A 21,298-nucleotide genomic window follows, 5' to 3' on the forward strand; every position below is an offset into this window, starting at 1 on the left:
ATTATGGTTGGTGGGTGTAGCACCTGCCAAGCATGACCCATTCAAGTGAATGAGGCCATTCTTTAAGTGCCCTGCAACCTTTTGCAGTAGAGCAAACAAGGGGTTAACGCAGAAGGGGTTGCTTTTTCACCACTTGCTTTTATCCCCTTGTACCCTTCAGAAGCATGCAGTTGCGGGCAGGGGCGGACTGACCATTTGGAAACTCGGGCATTGCCCGGGGTCTGTAGGGGGCCCCATGAGATGCCCCTGGTACCTTTTTCATAGGCTTGTTTGAGCTTGGGCAAGGACACAGGGGCCCCATGATCCCCTATTGCCCCATGAGTTGTCAGTCCGCCCCTGGTTGCGGGGCACTTGTGGAGTGGCCCTATTTACTTGAATAGGTCACGATGGGCAGGTGGTAGCACCCACCAAAAGCAACAGGGGGGTTAATTCCCGTTGTGGCATGTGTACACCTTTGGCTGCTGCCTCAGCAGCTAAAGGGGTAGAGATTGGGGGTGGTAAACCCTAAGGGTGCCGCTGCCGAATACAACAAAGGGGTCATTCACAAGTTCAGCAGGCACTGCTGCTCCTCTGAAAAGCGATCGGAGTGTGTTTGACAGGTGGTGAGGATGCGATATGTTGCCTCCTCACCACCTGATTTAAACCCATGTTTGCCATGCAATGCACACGATTTACAACACGGTAGCAATTAAAGGTTTAAAGCAGTTGTGATGAGGCAACACTGTGCCCGGAGATCTTTGACTTCTCCCATACTGTTCAGGCAGATCTCCACCCCTTTAAGGTTGTCTACCCCTGGTTTAGAGGATAGTGTTACATTGACTAGTAATTTTAGATGAACTTTACATCAGTGATTAACAATTTAAAACCAGATAAAATTTATTAAACTTTTACAGCAAAGTTTATTTTGTGGGATAAAAGTTTCCATAAATAAAAGATTACTATAAGCAATTTTGTCTGTGTTTAAATGATTTGTCTCAACACTCTTAGGGCTCGATTAGAGCTGTGGTTGGGATGGAGGAGGGGGCTTTAAAAATGTACAGTTGAGCTGGGTTTTTTAAATCCCCCCCAGCCACATTGTATTGGTGTGGCATTTATGGGGTTAAAACAGGGAGTGAGGAGGTGTCATTTTGCCTCCCTACTGCTTGTCAAGGACAGCTTGGGCTGTTAAAGAGGACTAAAAAAACAACAGACTTGCTGGCTGGATCACAAGTAATAAACTTATGTTACAGTGGGTACAAAACAAAGACTGCTGTGCTAATGCTACTGACAGACTGGATCATACTGAGTGTCATTTTTAATTTTGACCACAGTGTTACTTGAAGATTAGCTATAAAATAATTTTGTGAATTATCGCTAAGCACTGATAACTGTGTACTCTGCATGTGAATTTACCTGTTCCTCTTCTTTTTTTTTTTGCAGCCACTATGTAGTCAAGTACTATGGCAGCTATTTTAAAAATACAGACCTGTGGATAGTTATGGAATATTGTGGAGCTGGCTCTGTCTCAGACATTATTCGATTGCGGAATAAAACAGTAAGTAAATGACTGGCTATGAGTTTCTCCTAACTGGATCATTTGGAGTGTTCAGTCCTCAAACAGTTTAAAGTGATTTTAAAGCCATATATATATATATATATATATATATATATATATATATATATATATATATATATATATATATATACACATATACATTTTTTTTTTTTTAAATGACAAACATGTCATTCTTGCATGCTCTATACAATGGTTTTGCACAGAGCAGCCCCGATCCTCCTCTTCTTGGGTCCTCTGCTGGCGCTTGTGGCCCCTCCTCCTTGACTTGTGGCACCCGTGTGTGCTCTTTCCAAAGCTAGCTCACACAGTGCGCAGCTTTGCCCCGCTCCTCGCTCCCTCCTCACTGGCTGTGAATGACCGCAGCCAATGACTCCCACTGTTGAGTCTGAGCCAGTAAGAAGGGAGAGAGCAGAGAGCCTCTCATACACATTGCTGAACTGAGCTCAGGTAAGTAGGGGCGAGGGGGAAGTTTACATGTACCACGACCACCAGTCCCTTATTTAAAGAAGTACAATGGTAGCAAAGTGATTAAGAAATGGTAAATGTAAGACAGTTTGCCGTAGTGTAACTTAGTTGATTCTTCTTCTTCTTTTTTTTTTTTTTTTTCTTTATGGTATGTGTACAAGTATGTTAATTTTTATTTATTTATTTTTTTTTACCTGTAGTTCTTGATGTTTCAAAGTTTTTATATACAGTACTGTGCAAAGGTTTTATAGACAAATGTTCAGAAATGCTGTAAAGTAAGAATGCTTTATACTTTCCTTGCAAGTTTGGGGCTGCATTTCTGCAAATTAAGTTGGAGATTTGGTCAGGATCAATGGTGTCCTCAATGCTGATAAATACGAGTAGATACTTATCCATCATGCCATACCATCAGGAAGGTGTGTGTCTGCAGAATACATCTGGGGCCAATCACACAAAGACCCCATACATAAAGCCAATGAACTATGTTCAGTGTAAAGAAGAACAAAGAGACCTGGAAGTGATGATTGGCCCCTGCAGAGCCTTGATAGTCAACATCATGGAATCTGTCTGGGATTACATGAAGAGACCGAAGGATTTGAGGCAGCCTACACCCATAGAAGATCTGTGGTTAGTTCTCCAAGATGTTTGAAACAACTTAGCTGTTGAGTTTCTTCCAAAACTCTGTGTGTACCTAGAAGAATTGATGCTGTTGCGAAGGCAAAGTGTGGTCACACCAAATACTGATTTGGATTTCTCTTCTGTTCGTTTACTTTCCATTTTGTTAATTAATAAAAATAAACTATTAACATTTCTATTTCTGAAAGGATTCTTTATTTGCAGCATTTTTTCACAACTGCCTATAACTTTTGCACAGTACGGTACATTTGAAACTGTGTCCAGCGTTTTTTTCAGCTTGAGAAAAAAGCTGACACCTTGTCAAGTCAGAAAATTTAAACCCAACTGAACTTTGTTTAATTCAGATAAATATATTCCTTCAGAATTATGCTTCAAAACAAAATATTTTTCTTTAGAAAGCAGCAACAACTTGAGTCAAAATGCCTGTCCTCTGCCAGCATGCTAAACAGAAGGGCTCTTGCTCTCTGTGTAGAAGAAGTGGCCTCTCTGCGGAGATCCAACACACTCACTGCTGAGTTAGGACTCATGTATGCTTGTGGTTGGGGGTGGCGTAAAAACACGTGGTTGAGCAGTTGATGCTTTGCTTCGTGGTCAAGGCAGGAATTAAACCCTGTCGCGTTTGGTAGACACTATGCCTGTTGAACGCAACCCATTCAAGTAAATGGGGCTGTGTTGTACCTGCCCTGCAATTGTGTGCAATACATACCTAGAAAGTATTTAATTGATATAGGCTAAAACAGTTTAATTGAGCTTTAATGTCAGGAAGCCAGCTGTTTATTGCACATTGTCTATACCCATTAATAGAGAGTTGTCTTGCTTTTCTTTGCGTCTGAAGCTAAAAGTAAAGGTTTGAACATGGTTGTATAATTGATTGTGAGTTATGAATATTTGTGTATGTAATGTGGGCTTAAAATGGTTCTAAAGGTTAATTTTTGTTTTTATTTTAAAATAACAAACATGTTATACTTACCTGCTCTGTGTAATGGTTTGGCACAGAGCAGCTCCAGTCGTCCTCTTCTCAGGTCCCTTTCCGGCACTTGTGGCCCCTTCCCCTCGCCAAGTGCCCCCACCGCCAGCTACTTGCCCTGGGGGCACTCATGCATGCTCGCTTCCGAGCCAGCTCTCTGTGTTTGTGGGACACACAAAGTGTGGCTCAGTTCTGCCCCTGCTTCCTTTTCACTGGCTTTGATTTACAGCAGCGGGAGTCAATTGCTCAGCCAATGAGGAGAGAGTGGCCTGGGATACCTGAGGCTTCCGTGCACAGAGCTAGATGAAGAACGGGCTCAGGTAAGTATTGGGGGGGCTGAGGGGGAAACTGCACACTGAAGGGTTTTTTTACCTTCATGCATAGAATGCATGAAAGTAGAAAACATTAACTCCACCACCACTTCATGTTCCTCTGATAAGGTTTTCATCATTGCTCAGAGTTCCATATGTGCCATAAAATGAGAGATAATTGTAGGCTTTCATTCCTGACCTCTTTGTGAATATGGATATTGCTTCACTGTTACTGACTCTCCGACTATACTTTCTGAATGAATGCCCTGGAATAAGCATGCAGAAAATTGGATCAAAAGAATGAAGTCGGAAATGCTGACCTGCATACTTGTTTGTCAGTTGCTCAATACTTATCAGTACCATGGACAGTGGCAGGACCTTCTCATTGTCATGCCAGGCATCTATGAAACTCCAGACTGAATAAAATGTTGTTCATGATGTGCTCACTTCAGTTAGAAAGTATTTTCATAGTTAACATACCAATTTGAATAGTTATAAATGATTGAAGTACATTTTGCATGGCTGTCATTGCAACTTGCAAACATGTTCTAAGTTGTCCTAATATAGATAGTGAAACATTTGTGAACTTCTCAACAAATTGCAAAATAAGGTAAAAGAAAAAAGGATAGCCCTAGCGAGCTATTGAAAATTTTGGGGCCCCATTCATGTAGTTAAATTATCTACAGTCTGCAATAATAGGGCCTCACATTGTTGGTTCCTTTTCCAAAATTTCTCTTGAAAATTATCTCCAGAGTCTAATTAGTTGGTGGGACAAATGCCTTTTCTTCCTTTTCCCTTAGAAGTGCGGCAAGTTCGTCTAGCAGCTTTAGAGTCCTTGGTTCAGTTTCTACCAAGGACAGTACATGAAAGACTGACCGGTGAAATAAAATCTGTGGTTTGGACTCTCTGCTGTGCTAACTCATATTAAAGGAGAAGTACAGCCAAAGCTCTTTTGGGTGTACTTCTCCTCTGGATCACAGGAGTGCGGTTCGTTCTGAACTTCTGTGACCCGATTTCACCTGACATCAGGCTGAAGCCCGCTGTTGGCTGACGTCACTCAGCCTGTCCAGGCTGGGGACAGATGCTGACTTTAAAGTCAGGATCCACCTCAGAGTCTGGAGCGGCACCTGGTTCAGCCTCTCGGCGATCTGCTGAGAGCCTGAGCCAGTCGCTCCCTCCACGGCCCAGCTCTTCAGTGAGCATGGGGGCTGTGGGGGGCAGAGCGACTGTGAGAAATCAGCGATCATGCGATCGCGGAGTTCTCACCCTTAGAGCCAGCGGGGGACAGATGCAGCATCAGACCAATGTTGCATCCACCTAGGTAAGTATGATTTTAAAACTCCCATACTTCTTTCTTAAAACCAAGGAAAGGAACATGGCAATGTGTATTTGGAAATCACTATTAAAGTGAAACATTAGCCAAAAATTACCTTCATTTTCAAATTGAGAGGAGCAAAGTTTCCAGGGTTTTTTTGGCTGCCTGTGAGATTTCCTATTTCTTTATCTTGGTGACCACATAGGAAGTGAACATATCTCCCCAGCAAGGGCCACGGCACAAACAAACCCCCTTAATTCTACTTTTTACTTTATTTAAAAAACACACTTCTCCCAGGCAACCCCCCTAAACTCCCTGCACAGCCCCATGAAAGCTGCTCTCCCGGAGGACACCTCCGGAGAACCCATGGAACCTCACACTTGTCCCGCTGTCCCCCTTCTGTGACGTTGCCTCCCTCTCCTGTGACACTTTTTCCTCCTGTCCTGCTGCCCCCCTTTTCCGTGACACTTTTCCCACTTGTCCCCCTGCCTTCCCTCAAACCTGGCTCTTAACTTTTTTAGCTGGCTCCTGGATTCAAAGCAAATTTGTCAAGCCGTGCTATATATTGCGTTTAGCTATGACCGCTTGTAATTCAGTAGAAGTGGATCTTGCAGATCAGTTAGCCCCAGGAAGCCCAATACTGTGCAGAGCAGCAGAACTAACCATAAATGAAATGGTAAAATGTCTATATTAACCAATGTGTTTTGTGGAAATACCTACTACACCAGGGTAAAATGGCATTTATGGAACATGTCTATTACTAGAACAGGGAAAGACTCCATGACACCTGTCGATGATCCAAGTTCCTGAAAGTGCTTGTCTCATGTATGATTATTATATCATGTTATCACAACATTAAAATAAACATTTTTATGTTAGTAATCTGTTCTCTATAGCATAAATAGGCACACTCTCTTAGATCATCTGTGCAGTGTCTGTGTGTACTGTAGTGTTCTACCCCATGTGAAGCTACTTCCTATTTTCTGCGAGGGCTTCATATTTTGTAGAGCCTAAGCGACTGCTTACAGCAAATGTCTGTTTTCTTCTTGTGTGCCAGCATACATATATGTATATGTCGTGGGTGACAAGAGGTTATGCCAAGGTCATGGCTGCAGTGATGATCCTGCTATCAAAACTTGCAGCCCTACAATGGTCTTTCAGGTAAAAGTGATTGAGTGGCTCTACAGCCACCTGATCACTTTTATAGGGCTTGGAAGCCCATCCCCTCCATTGCCAGCTACCGTTCCCGGGCTCTCCCATTCCACTAGAACCAGCTATAAACTGTTGGGTCAGCTGCTGACAGAGGAGAGGAAAAAACCTGTATTCCTCCCCTCAATGAAAATTGAAACCGGAGCGAAGAGGATTTAGTCACTTCTTTTTTCGGTTCCTTGTTCAGGGTCTAATGTACTTCAGCTCTCTCCATAAAGAATTCCTGTCACTGCCCCAGCTATCACAGTGGATGTTGTTCACCTTTTGTTGATAGCCATAAAGTTGGATAATAAAAAGTGTAATAAAATAAATAAGAAAAAAAAAAAATAAGAAAAATTTCATGCGCCCTCATCCACTCATGCTCACCTGCAAATATGAATTTGCATGTAGAACCGGCATACATATCTGAATGGTAATTGCACCACCTTTGAGGTATCGCCGCAAACATCAAAGTAGGAGCAATAATTGTAGCACTAGAGGTCAGGTTTAACATTACGCTGGTAATCTGTAAAGGCTTTTAAAGCATCGCCTGTGGAGATTTTTTCACAGGATTGCAAAATTTTAAATCTACACGTTTGGTATCAGTTTACTCTGCTACATCATCTTTTATATTTTATAAAAAAAATTGGTTATTTATATTGTGTTTGTGTGCGCTAAAATGCATTTAAGTGTATTTTTTCCTGAAAATTGATAAATGGCTGTGCAAATATTGTGCAACAAAAAATAATTGCAACAACCACAACTTTATTAAAAAAATATGTTTTTCGGTTCTAAGTAATTTAAAAAAAAGTAAATATAATATATCTTCCTATCCATTTACTAAAGCTAGCAGCATAAGGAATACAAATAGTTAATGCTGGTTGAGAGAATTTCGTTTTGCTTTAGGAGAGGAGAGTCTCTCTCTTTGGCTTAGTGACCTTTGTCATAGGGACTGGAAAGTAAGGGAAAACCCAAACTGTTGAGTTGTTGCCAGAACAGGAAAATAGAAGAAATATTTTAATGGAAACGCTTACAATGATTACTGTATAATAGGGGTTTTAACCTACTCTATCCAGAGTAAAAAAAAATTTTTGGTTTGAGATATTCTTAAATAAAGCAGGAAAGTGATACATTTGCAGGGCCTTGTTCATGCTTAGTGCTCATGTTCAAAGGTGAATTGTGACTGCCTTCTCCCATCCTGGTCCTTGATTAGCTGGCTCTTGCTATCCCCATTGGCCAATATCTACTTCTGTATTCTGGGTGTGAAACCTAGTGTTTACTTCAATAATACTGATACAGTTCCTTTTACGTGTTCATCCTGAAAATGTTGGTATTCTTACAAAAAATGTTGGTTTAAAAAAGTGGGGGTTATCTGTTTTTCGCTTTTTTTTTTTTTTTTTCTCTTTGTGTGGTTTTGTTTTCTTGATTGAAGTTTTGTATTTTTTTTTTTCAGGTTTTTTCTTAAAGGGATAGTTCACCTTTACCAAAAAGCTGGCTATGCAGATAAGGGATGTCTGTAGATGGGAAAAAAGAAACGTTTTTTAGCTCTGGCTATAGTTGAATAATGCCCTTGCTATAGGTGTAGGCCATTTACGTACTTCATGAAGCCTGACTGGAATGCCCTCAGGACGTTGCTAAGTGAGGCCTACATGTTACTGCTCACCTCCTCCATGACAGGAGTGAGCTCTCAGACGCTGAGCTCAGAGCTACTGCATCAAGGGGGAGAGAGCACATGTGAGGGGGGTTGAATCAGAGAAAAAGCTCACTCCTGTGATGGTGAGGTTGAGCAGTAAATGACTAGGCCTCACTTAGCAATGTCCTGGAAGTACTTAACATACTGGGAGTATTCCTGTTAATGTTCACAAAGTACGTAAATGGCCTACACCTATAGCAAGGAGGTCAGAGACGCACTGTTTTTATCTACAGACGCCCCTTACCTACAGTTCTTTGTTCAGGCAGTTCTTTGGTGAAGGTGAACTATCCCTTTAAGTCACATGTGCCAAGCACAAGGCTCACAAGCTGACTCCAGGCCCTCCAGGCCATTTCATGTAGCCCTTGCACCAAAGGATTTTTTCAGCGGGAACGTGGAGGAACTCTGTTTCACCACCTCCGGCTCTCACCCTCAACTCTCCGCTCACCACTGTCACTTGTAAACACAGAAGTCTTCTGTTGTTACAAGAATGACTTTCCTCTCAGTGCCTCACAGTGCTGATAGATACCTGTCTGCCCTGCATGCACTCACGGCAGGGACAGATACTTACCAGTGATCTCCCAGAAATTGAGAAGTGGAGCCGCCTACACTGCTAGATAGGCAAGATGCGAGTAAACTTTTTTTTTTTTTTTTAATTTGGGGGGAGAGATTGGGAATATGAGGGCTGTGGAGGGAGATGTGTGCAGAGGGGGGGGGGGGATGGGGAGAGTGGTGCAGAGGTCAAAGCCAAGGAGGAGAGGTAGAAGTAAGATGTGGACAGCCTGTGAAAGAGAGCTGAACCAAGCACTTTGTATATAGCACACCTCTGAACCCTATACTAAGTATGTATTTCACTCCTCAACCCTGCACTCTGTACTCGGTGCACCCCTTTATTCCGCACTCCTAAACTCTGCATGCCATGTACACTTGAACTCTGCACCCTGTAAATAGTGTACTCCTGAACCCTGCACTTTGTCCATAGAGCACCTCTAAACCCTGCACTCCTGAACTCTGCACTCTGTTTGCCGTGTACCCCTGAACTCTGTGCTCCTGTTCGCCCCGTGCCCGTGAACTCTACACTCCTGTTCGCCGCGTGCCCGTGAACTCTGCGTTCCTGTTCGCCGTGTGCCTGTGAAATCTGCGTTCCCGTTCGCCGTATGCTTGTGAACTCTGCGCCTTGAACCACATTTTTTTGGAAAGCTGTGTTAAATTTCACTTGCCACACCCAGGCCTGTTTACTGCCAGACCTGTTGAAACCAGAAATCCCTTAAATAGGAGCTGTCTGACAAAGTGAAGCCTTCTAAAAGATCTCAAGAAGCAACCCATCATACCGTAATCTAAAGAAATTCAAGAACAGATGTGAAACAAATTAGTTGACAAGCATCAATCTGGAAAGGGTTACAAAGCCATTTCTAAGGCTTTGGGACTCCAGCAAACTGGGGGATGAGCTATAATCCACAAATGAAGAAAACTTGGAACAGTGGTGAACCTTTTCAGGATTGGCCGGTCTACAAAAATTACTCCAAGAGCACAATGACAACTCATCCAGGAGGTCATAAAAGAACCCAGAACAACATCTGAAGAACTGCAGGCCTTACTTGCCTCAGTTAAGGCCAGTGTTCCTGATGCAATAAGAAAGATACTTGCCAAAAATGGCATCCATGGAAGTGTTCCAGGGTGAAAGCCATTGCTGCCCAAAAAGAACACAAAGGCTCGTCTCACATTTGCCAAAAAAAATCTTGATTATCCCTAAGATTTTTATCAAATATTCTGTGGACTGATGAGACAAAAATTTAACTTTTTGGAAGGTGTGCCCCCCATTACATCTGGCATAAAACTACCGTGTTTCCCTGAAAATAAGACACTGTCTTATATTTTTTTTTTGGTTCAAAAAAACACACTAGGTCTTATTTCGGGGTAGGTCTTATTTTTTAAATGTCCAGGTGTGGACAGGGGGTGCAGAGGTGAGCTGCAGGCAGTTGTGGATGAGGGTTACTATGGAGAGGGCCGGTTGATGACCGTTGTGTGCTGCAGTCAGGTGTTGTAGGGGTGACTTGACAGGTGAGTTTCAGACAGGGTGCAGATATGAGCCACAGACAGGGTGAAGGGGTGAGTTGCATACGGGGAATGCAGAGGTGAGCTGTGGCCAGGGGGTGCAGAGCTGAGCTGTGGCTGGGGGGTGCAAAGGTGGGTTGCAACTCGGCTCACCTCTGCACCCCCCCCCCCCCCAGCCGCAGCTCACCCATGCACCCTGTCTGCACTCACCTGACTCAATTTACCTCTGCAACACCTGACTGCAGCTCACCTTTGCACATGCCCCCTCCCCCTCCACTGCCCTCATATGGTTAGCTAGTTTTGCAAAACACAGCTGTCAGCAGCCGGCCCCTCTCTATAGTAACTCCCGTATCGGGTCCTATGTTCCCACAAAGTGCACCAAGCGCACTTACTCACCGCTCCGCCTCTTCCCCACTGGCCGGTGATCACCCCTGGGGCGTCGGCTTCAATGCATTAGGCTGCAGGAGGAGATGCCCCACCCCTAAACACACTGCATACTGCACCCGCAGATATCTGTTCCTTCCCTGTCCCACAGTGAGTACAGAGGTAGGGAGGTAATGTGGGAGCGGATGGTGCTGTCACTTCAGCTGCGCTTCTGTGTTTATAAGAGACAGTAGATATGGGTGTGCGCAAGGCCAGTGGTGGAATGGTGTTCCAGCTGAAAAAAGCCCTGATCACAACTAGGTCTTATTTTCAGGATAGGTCTTATACTTTAGCAATTCCCAAAGATAGCACTAGGTCTTATTTTTGGAGTAGGTCTTATTTTCGGGGAAACCGAGTAACACAACATTTGATAAAAAGAACATCATGCCAGCAGTCAAATGTGGTGGTGGTTTTGTGATGGTCTGGAGTTTCTTTGCAGCTTCAGGAACTGGACGACTTGCCATAATTGATGGAACCATGAATTCTGTGCTCTACCAGAAAATCCTGAAGGAGAATGTCTGGCAATCAGTTCATGACCTCAAGCTCAAGCACACTTGAGTTATGCAGGGGGTTTGGGGTCAATTACTTTTTCACATAGGGCCAGGCAGGTTTGAACAGTTTTTTCCCGTTAATAAATGAAGTCATCATTTAAAATCTGCATTTTGTATTTACTCGGGTTATCTTTATGTAATATTTAAAATTGATGATCTGAATCACTTAAGTGTGACAAATATGCAAAAAAAAAAAAATCAGGAAGGAAGCAAATACTTTTTGATAGCACTATACGTTCCTTCCCTTCCTGGCAGTGGGAAAAGTGAATAGAATTGTCGAATGCATCAATATAGAGGTCACCTGCAGAAGGAAGGAGGTCCTATTTCCAATGTATAGATCTTAACTAGATCTCATTTAGAGTACTGTGTCCAGTTCTGGAAACTTCACTTACAAACTGATTTTGGTGAGATAAAGAGTCCAGATATAGGCAACTAAATGGTGGAAGATCTGAGAGATAAACATATAAGTAGAGACTGTGCACTTCAAGTGCAGTTGCTCCAAATCTTAGTAGATGAGGGAAAGCTCTGCTGATTTCTATCATCCAATAATGTGCAAGCAAAAATGCTGTTCTTTTATTTTCCTTGCATGTGATTTGCTAAGCTCTGGAGAAACTGCACTTGCAATGCACAGTATATTTGCATTTAGTAAAGCAACCCGATATGTACAGTTTGCAGGAAAGAAGGGCAGGGGGAGACGTGACTGAAACCTTTAAATACATCAAGGGGATGAATAAGAAAAAAACTATAAGAAAAAAAAAAAATGGAACGTCATTCTAGGTTTCTGTGTTACCTCAATGTGCTTCTTCCCTCCCTTCCTACCTGGCCACTTCTCCTACAGTCACAGTGACAGATGCGTGGCCAAGGAGTTTTGTACTAGGGGTGGGTGGAGCCTGATGAGGAACTGAGAAACTAGTTCCTCATGTGGGCATCAATGCTGTTGTTTGACAGAGCATGGCACTTGGTGGGTTTGAAAGCCCCTATTGGATTGGATAGCAGTTTTCCATCAGACTCGGGTAGTTCTTAAAGTAACTACCTCCAAAAAAATTTTCCCCTAGGACTTTACTGAGTTCCCTCAACTGACTAACTTTCATCTAAACCGACCGTACACTGTGTGCAGTTGTTTGTATGTACATAACTGTGGTAGGAATATTCGACTAGTTAATTCCTTAGATAGAAATGATGTGTTTGTTCTCTGTAAAAAAAAAAAACTGTTGGGAAAAAAACATCCAGATAAATATTATAAATAAGAAACACTTGTGGATATTTTTAAATGTCTCTCCATTGAGGGAAAATAATTATAAGTGGTTCTCTGTAGCCAAGGAACATAAGAATAGACCTGGTCTTACCATGCTTTGGGTTATGGTAGGTCAATAACTGCATGGTTGGGCAATGTGCTCTTTAAATATAAGTGTGGTCCAATTTCTGGTCCTATCTTATTTGTAGCCATTATCTGGAGAAACAAGAGAGCTCTGAGAAAGTTTACCATGGAAACTTCTCTAATAAGATCCATGATTGTTTTACATCTAAATTGCTCAAAAATAGAAACTACTGGAAAATTACGAATTATGTGTGGTGAGCATAAACAAGAGAAAGTAAATGCAATCTGAGAAAGGAATGTTAATGGATTCAGGCTAAATACATTTTTTTTTTTGGTTTCTCCGTCCCCTTCAATCTTCTGTGCATTGAACCAACCACCTCTACTTCCCGAACATGTTCCAAAAGCGCACAATGCCCCTTTCTGACCATACAGCCTGCAGCGCTACCAGCCACACCGATCTGAACTGTTTAATTTTGTTTCCCTGTGTGCTTCTGTCTCCTTTAATCTGTAGGTGAAGCAGTCTTTATTTTATTATGGCCGGATCTGCAATCATGTTAAACCTCAGAAACGTCCCTGTTTGCTGATCACAGTAGATAAGGGAGATTTGTACATTTTCCAGCTGCTCGAGGAGAAAACATCTGCAGTCACCACAGAGCAGGAGATTGCATTCTTAAAGGGCTGGCCAACCCTAAAGGGGACTTTGAAGTGGTAACTGTGAAATAGGAAGAGATGCATTAACCTTTCTGTGTTTGAGAGCACATCCAAGATTGTTTATTCCCAGTAGCTTGCTGCACCCTCTAGAGCAGTATTAGCGCATTGCTTTGCGATCCTATAAATCAAACTTGACAAATCTAAATGAGACAGTGGGCTGAACAGATTACAGTTAAAGCCCAACTCCGGGCAACAAAGTTTTCCCTTGTAGTGGGGCTGTGCCTGCACTACACTAGTTACCTGCTTGTTTTGTCTAGGGGCAGGAGAAAGATACAATTACCTTACCTGATCATCCCTGCACAAGACCAGCCTTTGCTGTTTCTTCTCCCCCCTGCTGTTTAGTGGTCTTGAGCAGTGGACTGTTCCTGACGTCATCTAACCTGCTCTGGACGTGAGGATGTCAGGAACAGTCCACTGTTGGATCGTGGAGGAGAGCTGCTTGCTATCTCAGCCAATGAGTAGGGAGAGTCCCTGGAGAGCCCAGGCTCTTGTGCACATCGCTGGATCCAGAGCGTTTTACCATCATGCATAGAATGCTTAAAGGTGAAAAATACTTGAGCCCATACAACCACTTTAATGCAGAGAATGCATTGAGGTAAAAACCCTTCTACCTTTACAAACACTTTAAACCCTTTAATCCCTTCTTAGTGGTAACTAAGAGCCCGTTCAAACATACACTGTAAAATGCACATTAACTGTGTCCCAACACACCAATGCAGTACAGGAAAATGAAACTGAACTACAACACACTGCAACCACTTATTTATTGTGGTGCTCTGCATTGAGCAAAATGGTTCAGGTACATTTTATCAGCTGTCCAATTTTGCTGCCATCATATTCAGAATGATTCTTGTAACACAGTGTATATTGGTCCATAGAAGGGACTTCTTTGTAGAGATTTACTCTCATTTATTTTTTGTTTTATCTAGTACAGGAAGTGAAGGGAAATCTCCCCAACAGGACATGACCGCAAAAGAAAACCAAACATGTTCCTGATTCTTTAAAATTTTTCTGTCTTTTGTTTTCCCAGTTAACAGAAGATGAAATTGCTACAATACTTAAATCTACACTGAAGGGGCTTGAATACTTACATTTCATGAGGAAGATCCACAGAGATATAAAAGCAGGGAATATTTTGCTGAACACAGAGGGTCACGCCAAGCTGGCAGATTTCGGAGTGGCTGGCCAGCTAACAGTAAGTGCTGAACTTGCATTGCTCTTCGGCTGACATGTTGTTTAGCATTGCTCTATACTCTCATATTTTTTTCAGGACACAATGGCAAAGCGCAATACAGTAATAGGAACTCCATTTTGGATGGCTCCTGAAGTGATTCAAGAGATTGGGTATAACTGTGTGGCAGATATCTGGTCACTGGGGATTACATCTATAGAGATGGCTGAAGGGAAGCCTCCATATGCAGACATACATCCAATGAGGGTAAGGCCAGTTTCAGTGTTTGTTAGTAGATTTTACTTTCTGTGAATATCATAGACCAGAATTTGTTAAATTCATAAGGCATGATTTTTTAAATCGAGTCCAAAGTTGTAAATGTCTTTTTTGTTTAATGCTCGCTCTAATTCATTTGCCTTAAAACATATCCAAACCTGAACATTAAAATCGAATATATTGCTGCTTACTAGACCTTAGCTGTGCATTAGTTTTCACTGTTCAGGATGAGAACATTTTCAGCAGTTTCAGAAAATACCTGCTGATCTCACCAAATGCAATGTCCTTTTCACTTCCTGTGAGTTGAAAGGCAAGCACATTCTCTTTTTATTGTGTAATCCACCAAGAAAGATTAAAGTAGCCACAGGATCTAAGACCTGGTAAGCTGCGTTAGGTTATATTTTAGATTTGGGTTTAGTATGATTTTAAAGCAGTTTTACTCCTTCAGAAAGTCAAAAAAATGTCTGCATGTTTCTCTACTCTTTTGTAAAGTGGAAGTAACTTCTGCCATTTAAAAAAAAAATAAATATATTATTGGACCACAGGAGTTGTTAGCCGTAACGTGCTAGTATGCACATTATTTTAACACATTACAGCAGACTTGCTTGGTTGGCCTGGCCATGATGACATCACTTCCACGAACAGGAGTCACATCATCACAGACAGAGCATTGCTGTAAATGTACACTGAGCTGTACATGCAGCCATAACATTAAGACTACTGATGGGTAATGTGAATAACATTTATTATCTCGTGACAATGATACCCGAAAGTGGGTGGAATATATTAGACAACAAGTGAACATGTTGTCTTTGAAGTTGAAGTGTTAAAAGCTGAAAGAATGGTTAATTGTAAGGATCCACAGCCAAAAGTGCCTACAATGGACATGTGAGCATCAGAACTGAACCATGGAGCAATGGAAGAAGGTGTCTGAGGTGTTGACTTGGCCCCCAAATTCTTTGGATCGTGCATATGTGGGACATGCTGTTTGTTGACAAAAGGGGGACCTACTTCATATTAGGTGGGTGGTGATATTAGGATGGGTTGAAATGATGTTATGACTGACCCATATAAATGCTGACAGGTAAGGTGGGGGGATTATGAGAGAAAAGACCAATAGGCTCTCTTTCACTGTACAGGTATACCTAAAAGTATGGAGGTAGAATGAAAAGTACTGTGTAAAATTTTTATTGGCCATTCTTATGAATTTTTTATTATTATTTATTTTTTATTTAATGGCTGCATGTAGTTAATGCTATGTATTTATTCAGTTACTTTATTTCTAATGCTTTTATATTTGACAGCACATAGGAGAATTGTCGTTTGTGCTGAGACAAGCTATAACACTGCCAGGGGTGCTAACAATGTCTACATTTTAGACTCCGTGGTTGTAAATCTCAGGCATAAAATCGTAAAAAAAAAGCATATCCCGCTATAGTGTGTACTTGTCTCAATCCAGAACAGTAAGTGTCATTTCTGTCTGTTGCTTGGTTCCTCTGCTACCTGCATGAGTCCATTTTTACAAGTTTTCCTGACACCAAGAGAAAAATGGTAACAGGGGAGGGACCTCCAGCAGATCGACAGCCTCAGTTCTGTTCCTGAGTGCTGTTTGGAGGGGGGTGTGTCTCTGCCCTCCAATCAGGACTCAGAGTTCTCCTCGCTGAGCTCCGCTGGGTATAATTTCAGTTCTCAGCCACTTGTTTTCTGAACTCTTAGACAAGATTTATAAATTCAGCACTTTGAACGGACTGCGGAGAGACAGGTGTAATCTATGTAGGATTTATTTGTTTCATCTCTGTGTATCCCTTGAGGCCAGTCCCTTCACTGGGTATATGTAAAGTTTTACAACCACTTTAAGTTTTATTTTTTTTTCCCCACAAAATCTATTGCTGAAACTGCTCAAGCAACCCTGACTCTAGTTTTTTTTTTTTCCCCCAGTGTCCTTTCACTGGACAGCCACATGTAACTGGAGAAAATTCTTAATGAAGGCATTTGAAATAAACAGGGAAATATACATTTCTGAATGTAATCATTACAAGTATTAATCACATCAATGAAAACACAATAGTTTTGCAACAGCTGCCCTTTAAAAGGAATCCTAAATGAAACAGTTTTATCAATTTTTTTTTTTTTTAAACTTCCATTTAGCTTTATTATTTATATAGTGCTGGCGTATTACACTGTGCTTTGCTGAGTACATAAAACCGCTCACATCAGTCACAGACACCTGAAGGTGCTTCCAATCTTTTCTCCCTGACTAAGGTAAAAGCCAGCTGGTAGAGCCATCAGAGATCCTAATAGGATTGTTTTCTTTTTTTAAATCTTTTTTTTTTTCCCCATTGTAATGTTCAGAGTTCAGAAGGCTATGCGCTTGTGCGGAAAACAGTCCAAGCAGGAAATCGTAACCCAAGGATAAAAATAAAACAAAACCAAACAAATATAGGCCATTTGGGGTGGGGAAGGGGAACACTCTACATAATCAGCAGTTGCTCGATTGTATAAAATGGAAAATCTGCTCACTGAGCGGCCTGTATTGATTACAGATTAATTATTTGATTGCCTGAGCTTGATTTTCAGTGTAATATTTTCAAGCTTAATGTAATCATCCGCTGCACAGCTGGAATCACTCAAAGCTCTTAATTTCATTTAGTTGCATTGGTTACCAAAAAGGTAAGGGGTAATTTTCTGAGTTTTAGGAGGTAATGACAATATTCATGAGATTAGAGTACTTTTTAATACTGATAATCGGATAAGCTGCGAATAGAGGACTGCACTCATGATGTCACAATTACCGTAAAAGTGATCTTCTAGAGTGCCACGTCAAAGGCTCAGTAAAATTGAGGAGTTAGAATAGAAATTCCTGATATTTGATCTGATATTCCGATAACTGCGGTCTGTACTAGTTGGTGGGTAAGGTTTTTGGGCCTCAACCTTGGACAGTACATGTACCTGAACACCCATTTCTAAAGGTGAAAGCAAAGTGCCCCATTTCTGAGTCTTTATAGATCCTGATCGGATTGTTTCCTTCCATAAGAAGGAAGAAAGAAGAAACAAACTTACAGATACCCATTTGTTATGATCATAGGTATAGGCTTGTGTTTTGCACATAAAGTATTGATGGCCAGTCTTGATTAGTTTTGAAGATAAAAAGTAGATTGGTGGTAGAGGGCATGTCTTTTACTAGAAAGATCTGCAATTACAAGGTTTCCCATTTTTTTCATCAGGCATTAGGAAGTATGCCATAATTATACTGAGTAGTATGGGTGCTGAGAATAGGTCATAGTAATAGAGCTTGATATTTTTCATCTCTCTGTTCCTCAACCTTTTTTCAGTCAAGTCACCCTTTAAAATTATGGACAGCTTTGAGGCAAACCATTCTAAAATGTAAAAAAAACTATTCTAATAGTTTTTTTTTTTTTTATACAATGCATCAACATTCATACATGTAGAACATTTAGAGGTAATTTATTCTTCCAAAGCAAATACACTTTTGCACACTGGTACTGATTAGTATTTCAGTGTTTCTCTTCTCCCTCAATTTTTCTCCATCACAGAGCTAATGTGACCCAGCACTGACGGAGAGGGACAGGGGGTGGTTAAACAAGGATGCTGTGCAGGAAACTGACATCATTCTTATCAACTGTCATTGGTTGTCAGGACACCAGTGGCTAGAAGGTTGTAATGGTGCACAATGAAAACCTGTGGCTTTGTTTAACTAAAAGGCAGGCTTATTCCACCCACTGGCTTGTATGCAAGTTTTGTGCAATTTTTAGACATTTTGCCAAAGCACCCCTGAAGAAACCTCCAGGCACCCTGGTTGAAAAGGGCTGCTCTAGAACACACTGGAGGAAAGCTAAAATAATGTTCCTTGCATGCACATAGGGAAGTTTATTCATCCTTTAGTTTGCGCAAAACTGAGAATTCGGTCGTGCTCTGCCTTCTGAGACAGAAATTCCTCATGTACGCTTTGAAGAGAGAATTTATTCATACAGTGGGGAAAATAATTATTTGATCCCCTGCAGATTTTGTAAGTTTGCCCACTTAGAAAGAGATGAAGGGTCTATAATTTTTATCATGGGTGTATTTTAAATGATAGAAACAGAATTTCAACCATAAATCCAGAAGAAACACACGATACAAATGTTATAAAGTGAGTTGCAGTTCAGTGGGTAAAATAAGTATTTGATCACCAAGCAAAACATGATTTAGTACTTGGTGGAGAAACTCTTGTTGGCAAGAACAGAGGTAAGACGATTCTTGTAGTTGGCTACCAGATTTGCACACATCTCAGGAGGGATTTTGGTCCACTCTTCTTTACAGATCTTCTCTAAATCTTTAAGGTTTCTTGGCTGTGTCTTGGCATTACAAACTTTCATCTCCCTCCATACATTTTCTATAGGATTAAGGTCTGGAGACTGGCTAGCCCACTCCATAACCTTAATGTGCTCCTTCTTGAGCCACTCCTTTGTTGCCTTGACGGTACGTTTTGGGTCATTGTTATGCTGGAAGACCCATCAATGACCCATCTTTTGTGTTCTGGCTGAGGGAATGTTCCCATACAAGATTTTACAATACATGTCCCTGTCCATTAGCCCCTCAATGCGGCAAAGTCGGCCTGTACCTTTAACAGAGAAACAGCCCCAAAGCATAATGTTTCCACCTCCATGCTCTTAACTGTAGGGATGGTGTTCTTAGGGTCATAGTCAGCATTTTTCTTCCTTGCAAGATAAGTTAATGCCAAAGAGCTCAATTGTGGTCTCATTGGACCATGGCACTTTCTCCCAATCCTTCTCTGAATCATTTAAATGTTCACTGGCAAACTTCAAATGGGCCTGTTTATGTGCCTTCTTGAGGAGGGGGACTTTGCGGGCGCTGCAGCATTTCAAAACATGGCGGTGTATTATGTTTACAATGGTTTGGTGATTGTGGTCCCATTTGCTTTGAGATTACTCAAGCTCCCCCTGTGTAGTTCTGAGCTGAACCCTCACTTTTCTCATGATCATCCTTACCCCATGAGGCAAATGCTTTTATGGAGCTCCAGACTGAGGACGATTGATGGTTATTTTTTATTTCTTCCATTTGCGAATAATCGCTTCAACTGTTGTCTCCTTCTCATCAAGCTTCATGCTGATGGTCTTATAGCTCATTCCAGCTCTGTGCAGGTCCCTGACATCCTTTGACAGCTCTTTGGTCTTTCCCATGATGCTGATGAGGTTTGAACGAAAGAAAGATTATGTGGACAGGTGTCTTTTATACACATAACGAGTTGTCAAGAGCACCTTCTTAAATTGACAGGACTAGTCTGTGTACCACATGAGCACATAGTCAGTCTGGGAGCCAGAATTATTGTTGGTTGGTAGGGGATTAAATACTTATTTTACTCCCTGAACTGCAACTCTATTTATAACATTTGTATCATGTAATTTTTCTGGATTTTTTGGTTGATATTCTGTCTCTATCATTTAAAGTACACCTATGATAAAAATTTATAGACCCTTTATTACTTTTTAACTGGGCAAACTTACAAAATCTGCAGGGGATCAAATAATTATTTTCCCCACTGTATTTGTCTTCATTATAAATATCCTTCCATATACTCATATGATAGAACAGTTTGGTGACCTTGACTGGAAAATGCACTAGTGGTTATTAATTTTCCATTTATCCTAATATATCTTCCGTGACCACAGCAGACTCATACAGTGATAACAGATTTTTTTTTTTTTGCCCAGTAATGTGAATCTTATTGATCAGATCAAAGTACTGTTTGTGTATTACGTATATATTCTTTGTAGTTTATAAATTGTGACATATAATTTTTGTTTTATTAGCCCAGTTTTTTTCCCAGCCATAGATATGTGCTTCCTATACAATATCCCTCAAACTCATTGCTGTGAATGTTTAGTGAAGCTGCAGGGTTCCATCTCCCACACATTACACTTTTACAATATTGAACTTATTTTAAAACTTTCTTCTTAAAAAGGACATGATCTGTGGAAGTTGTGCCCCCAAAAAGGCATGCAGAGGGCAAATGACTAGTCATCAGTCCTGCTAGTGGACTCTGTACAGCTCATCTTTTTCTCTGGTATTGACTTAGTATGTCTTGTTGCGCACACTGTGAAGTGGATCTCTTGTTAGCCGCAGGGCTTTTCTTCCTAATGTTAAAACCTACCCCCCTGATGAATGGTGATCTGATGACTAATATGGTAACATCCAAGAAGCAGCCGAAGAGGTGCAGAAAGCACACATCCACAGAATTAATAGTAAAAAAAAGCAGGGTGATGCATGTTCTGCAGATCCTCAGGTACAGCTTCCTCTCCAGCAAAGAAAAGAGAGCAGCACTACAAATCATATGAGCAGCACCTTAAATCAGTGTTTCTCAACCTTTTTCCAGTCGGGGCGCCCTTGAAAAGTATTTTCAGTCTTGAGGCACCCCTGTCCAAGGCTTGGTATACATTACTGTGTGTCGTGGAATGCACGCAAAATTGTTCTCATTCCTGACATGCAGACAAATGCTCTGCTCCTTAGGGGTACCCCATACATTGGCAAACGTGTTGTGTTTTTGGTGTGGTGCAATTTTAAAACAAGGGTCAGGGAGGACTTTCCCTGCATTTCTGCGGGTAAGGAAGCCCATTGAAATGAATAAGCTGCCCTACACACAGCCAC

At 41.5% G+C, this 21,298-nt stretch overlaps 1 protein-coding gene across 1 annotated transcript in view; it reads left to right on the plus strand.

The window, feature by feature from the left end:
- STK3 (serine/threonine kinase 3) overlaps positions 1-21,298 on the plus strand; it is a 288,476-nt gene that overhangs the window by 43,992 nt on the left and 223,186 nt on the right. The window contains exons 4-6 of the mRNA XM_089666443.1: positions 1,420-1,534; positions 14,216-14,380; positions 14,456-14,623. Coding sequence (XP_089522569.1) covers positions 1,420-1,534; positions 14,216-14,380; positions 14,456-14,623 — 448 coding nt within the window. The remainder of the gene's footprint in view (positions 1-1,419; positions 1,535-14,215; positions 14,381-14,455; positions 14,624-21,298) is intronic.

This window comes from Staurois parvus, unplaced genomic scaffold, assembly GCF_062004578.1.
Source record: "Staurois parvus isolate SC_StPar_1 unplaced genomic scaffold, SC_StPar_1.0 ptg000052l, whole genome shotgun sequence".
In the NCBI taxonomy this organism is placed as follows: Eukaryota; Metazoa; Chordata; class Amphibia; order Anura; family Ranidae; genus Staurois; species Staurois parvus.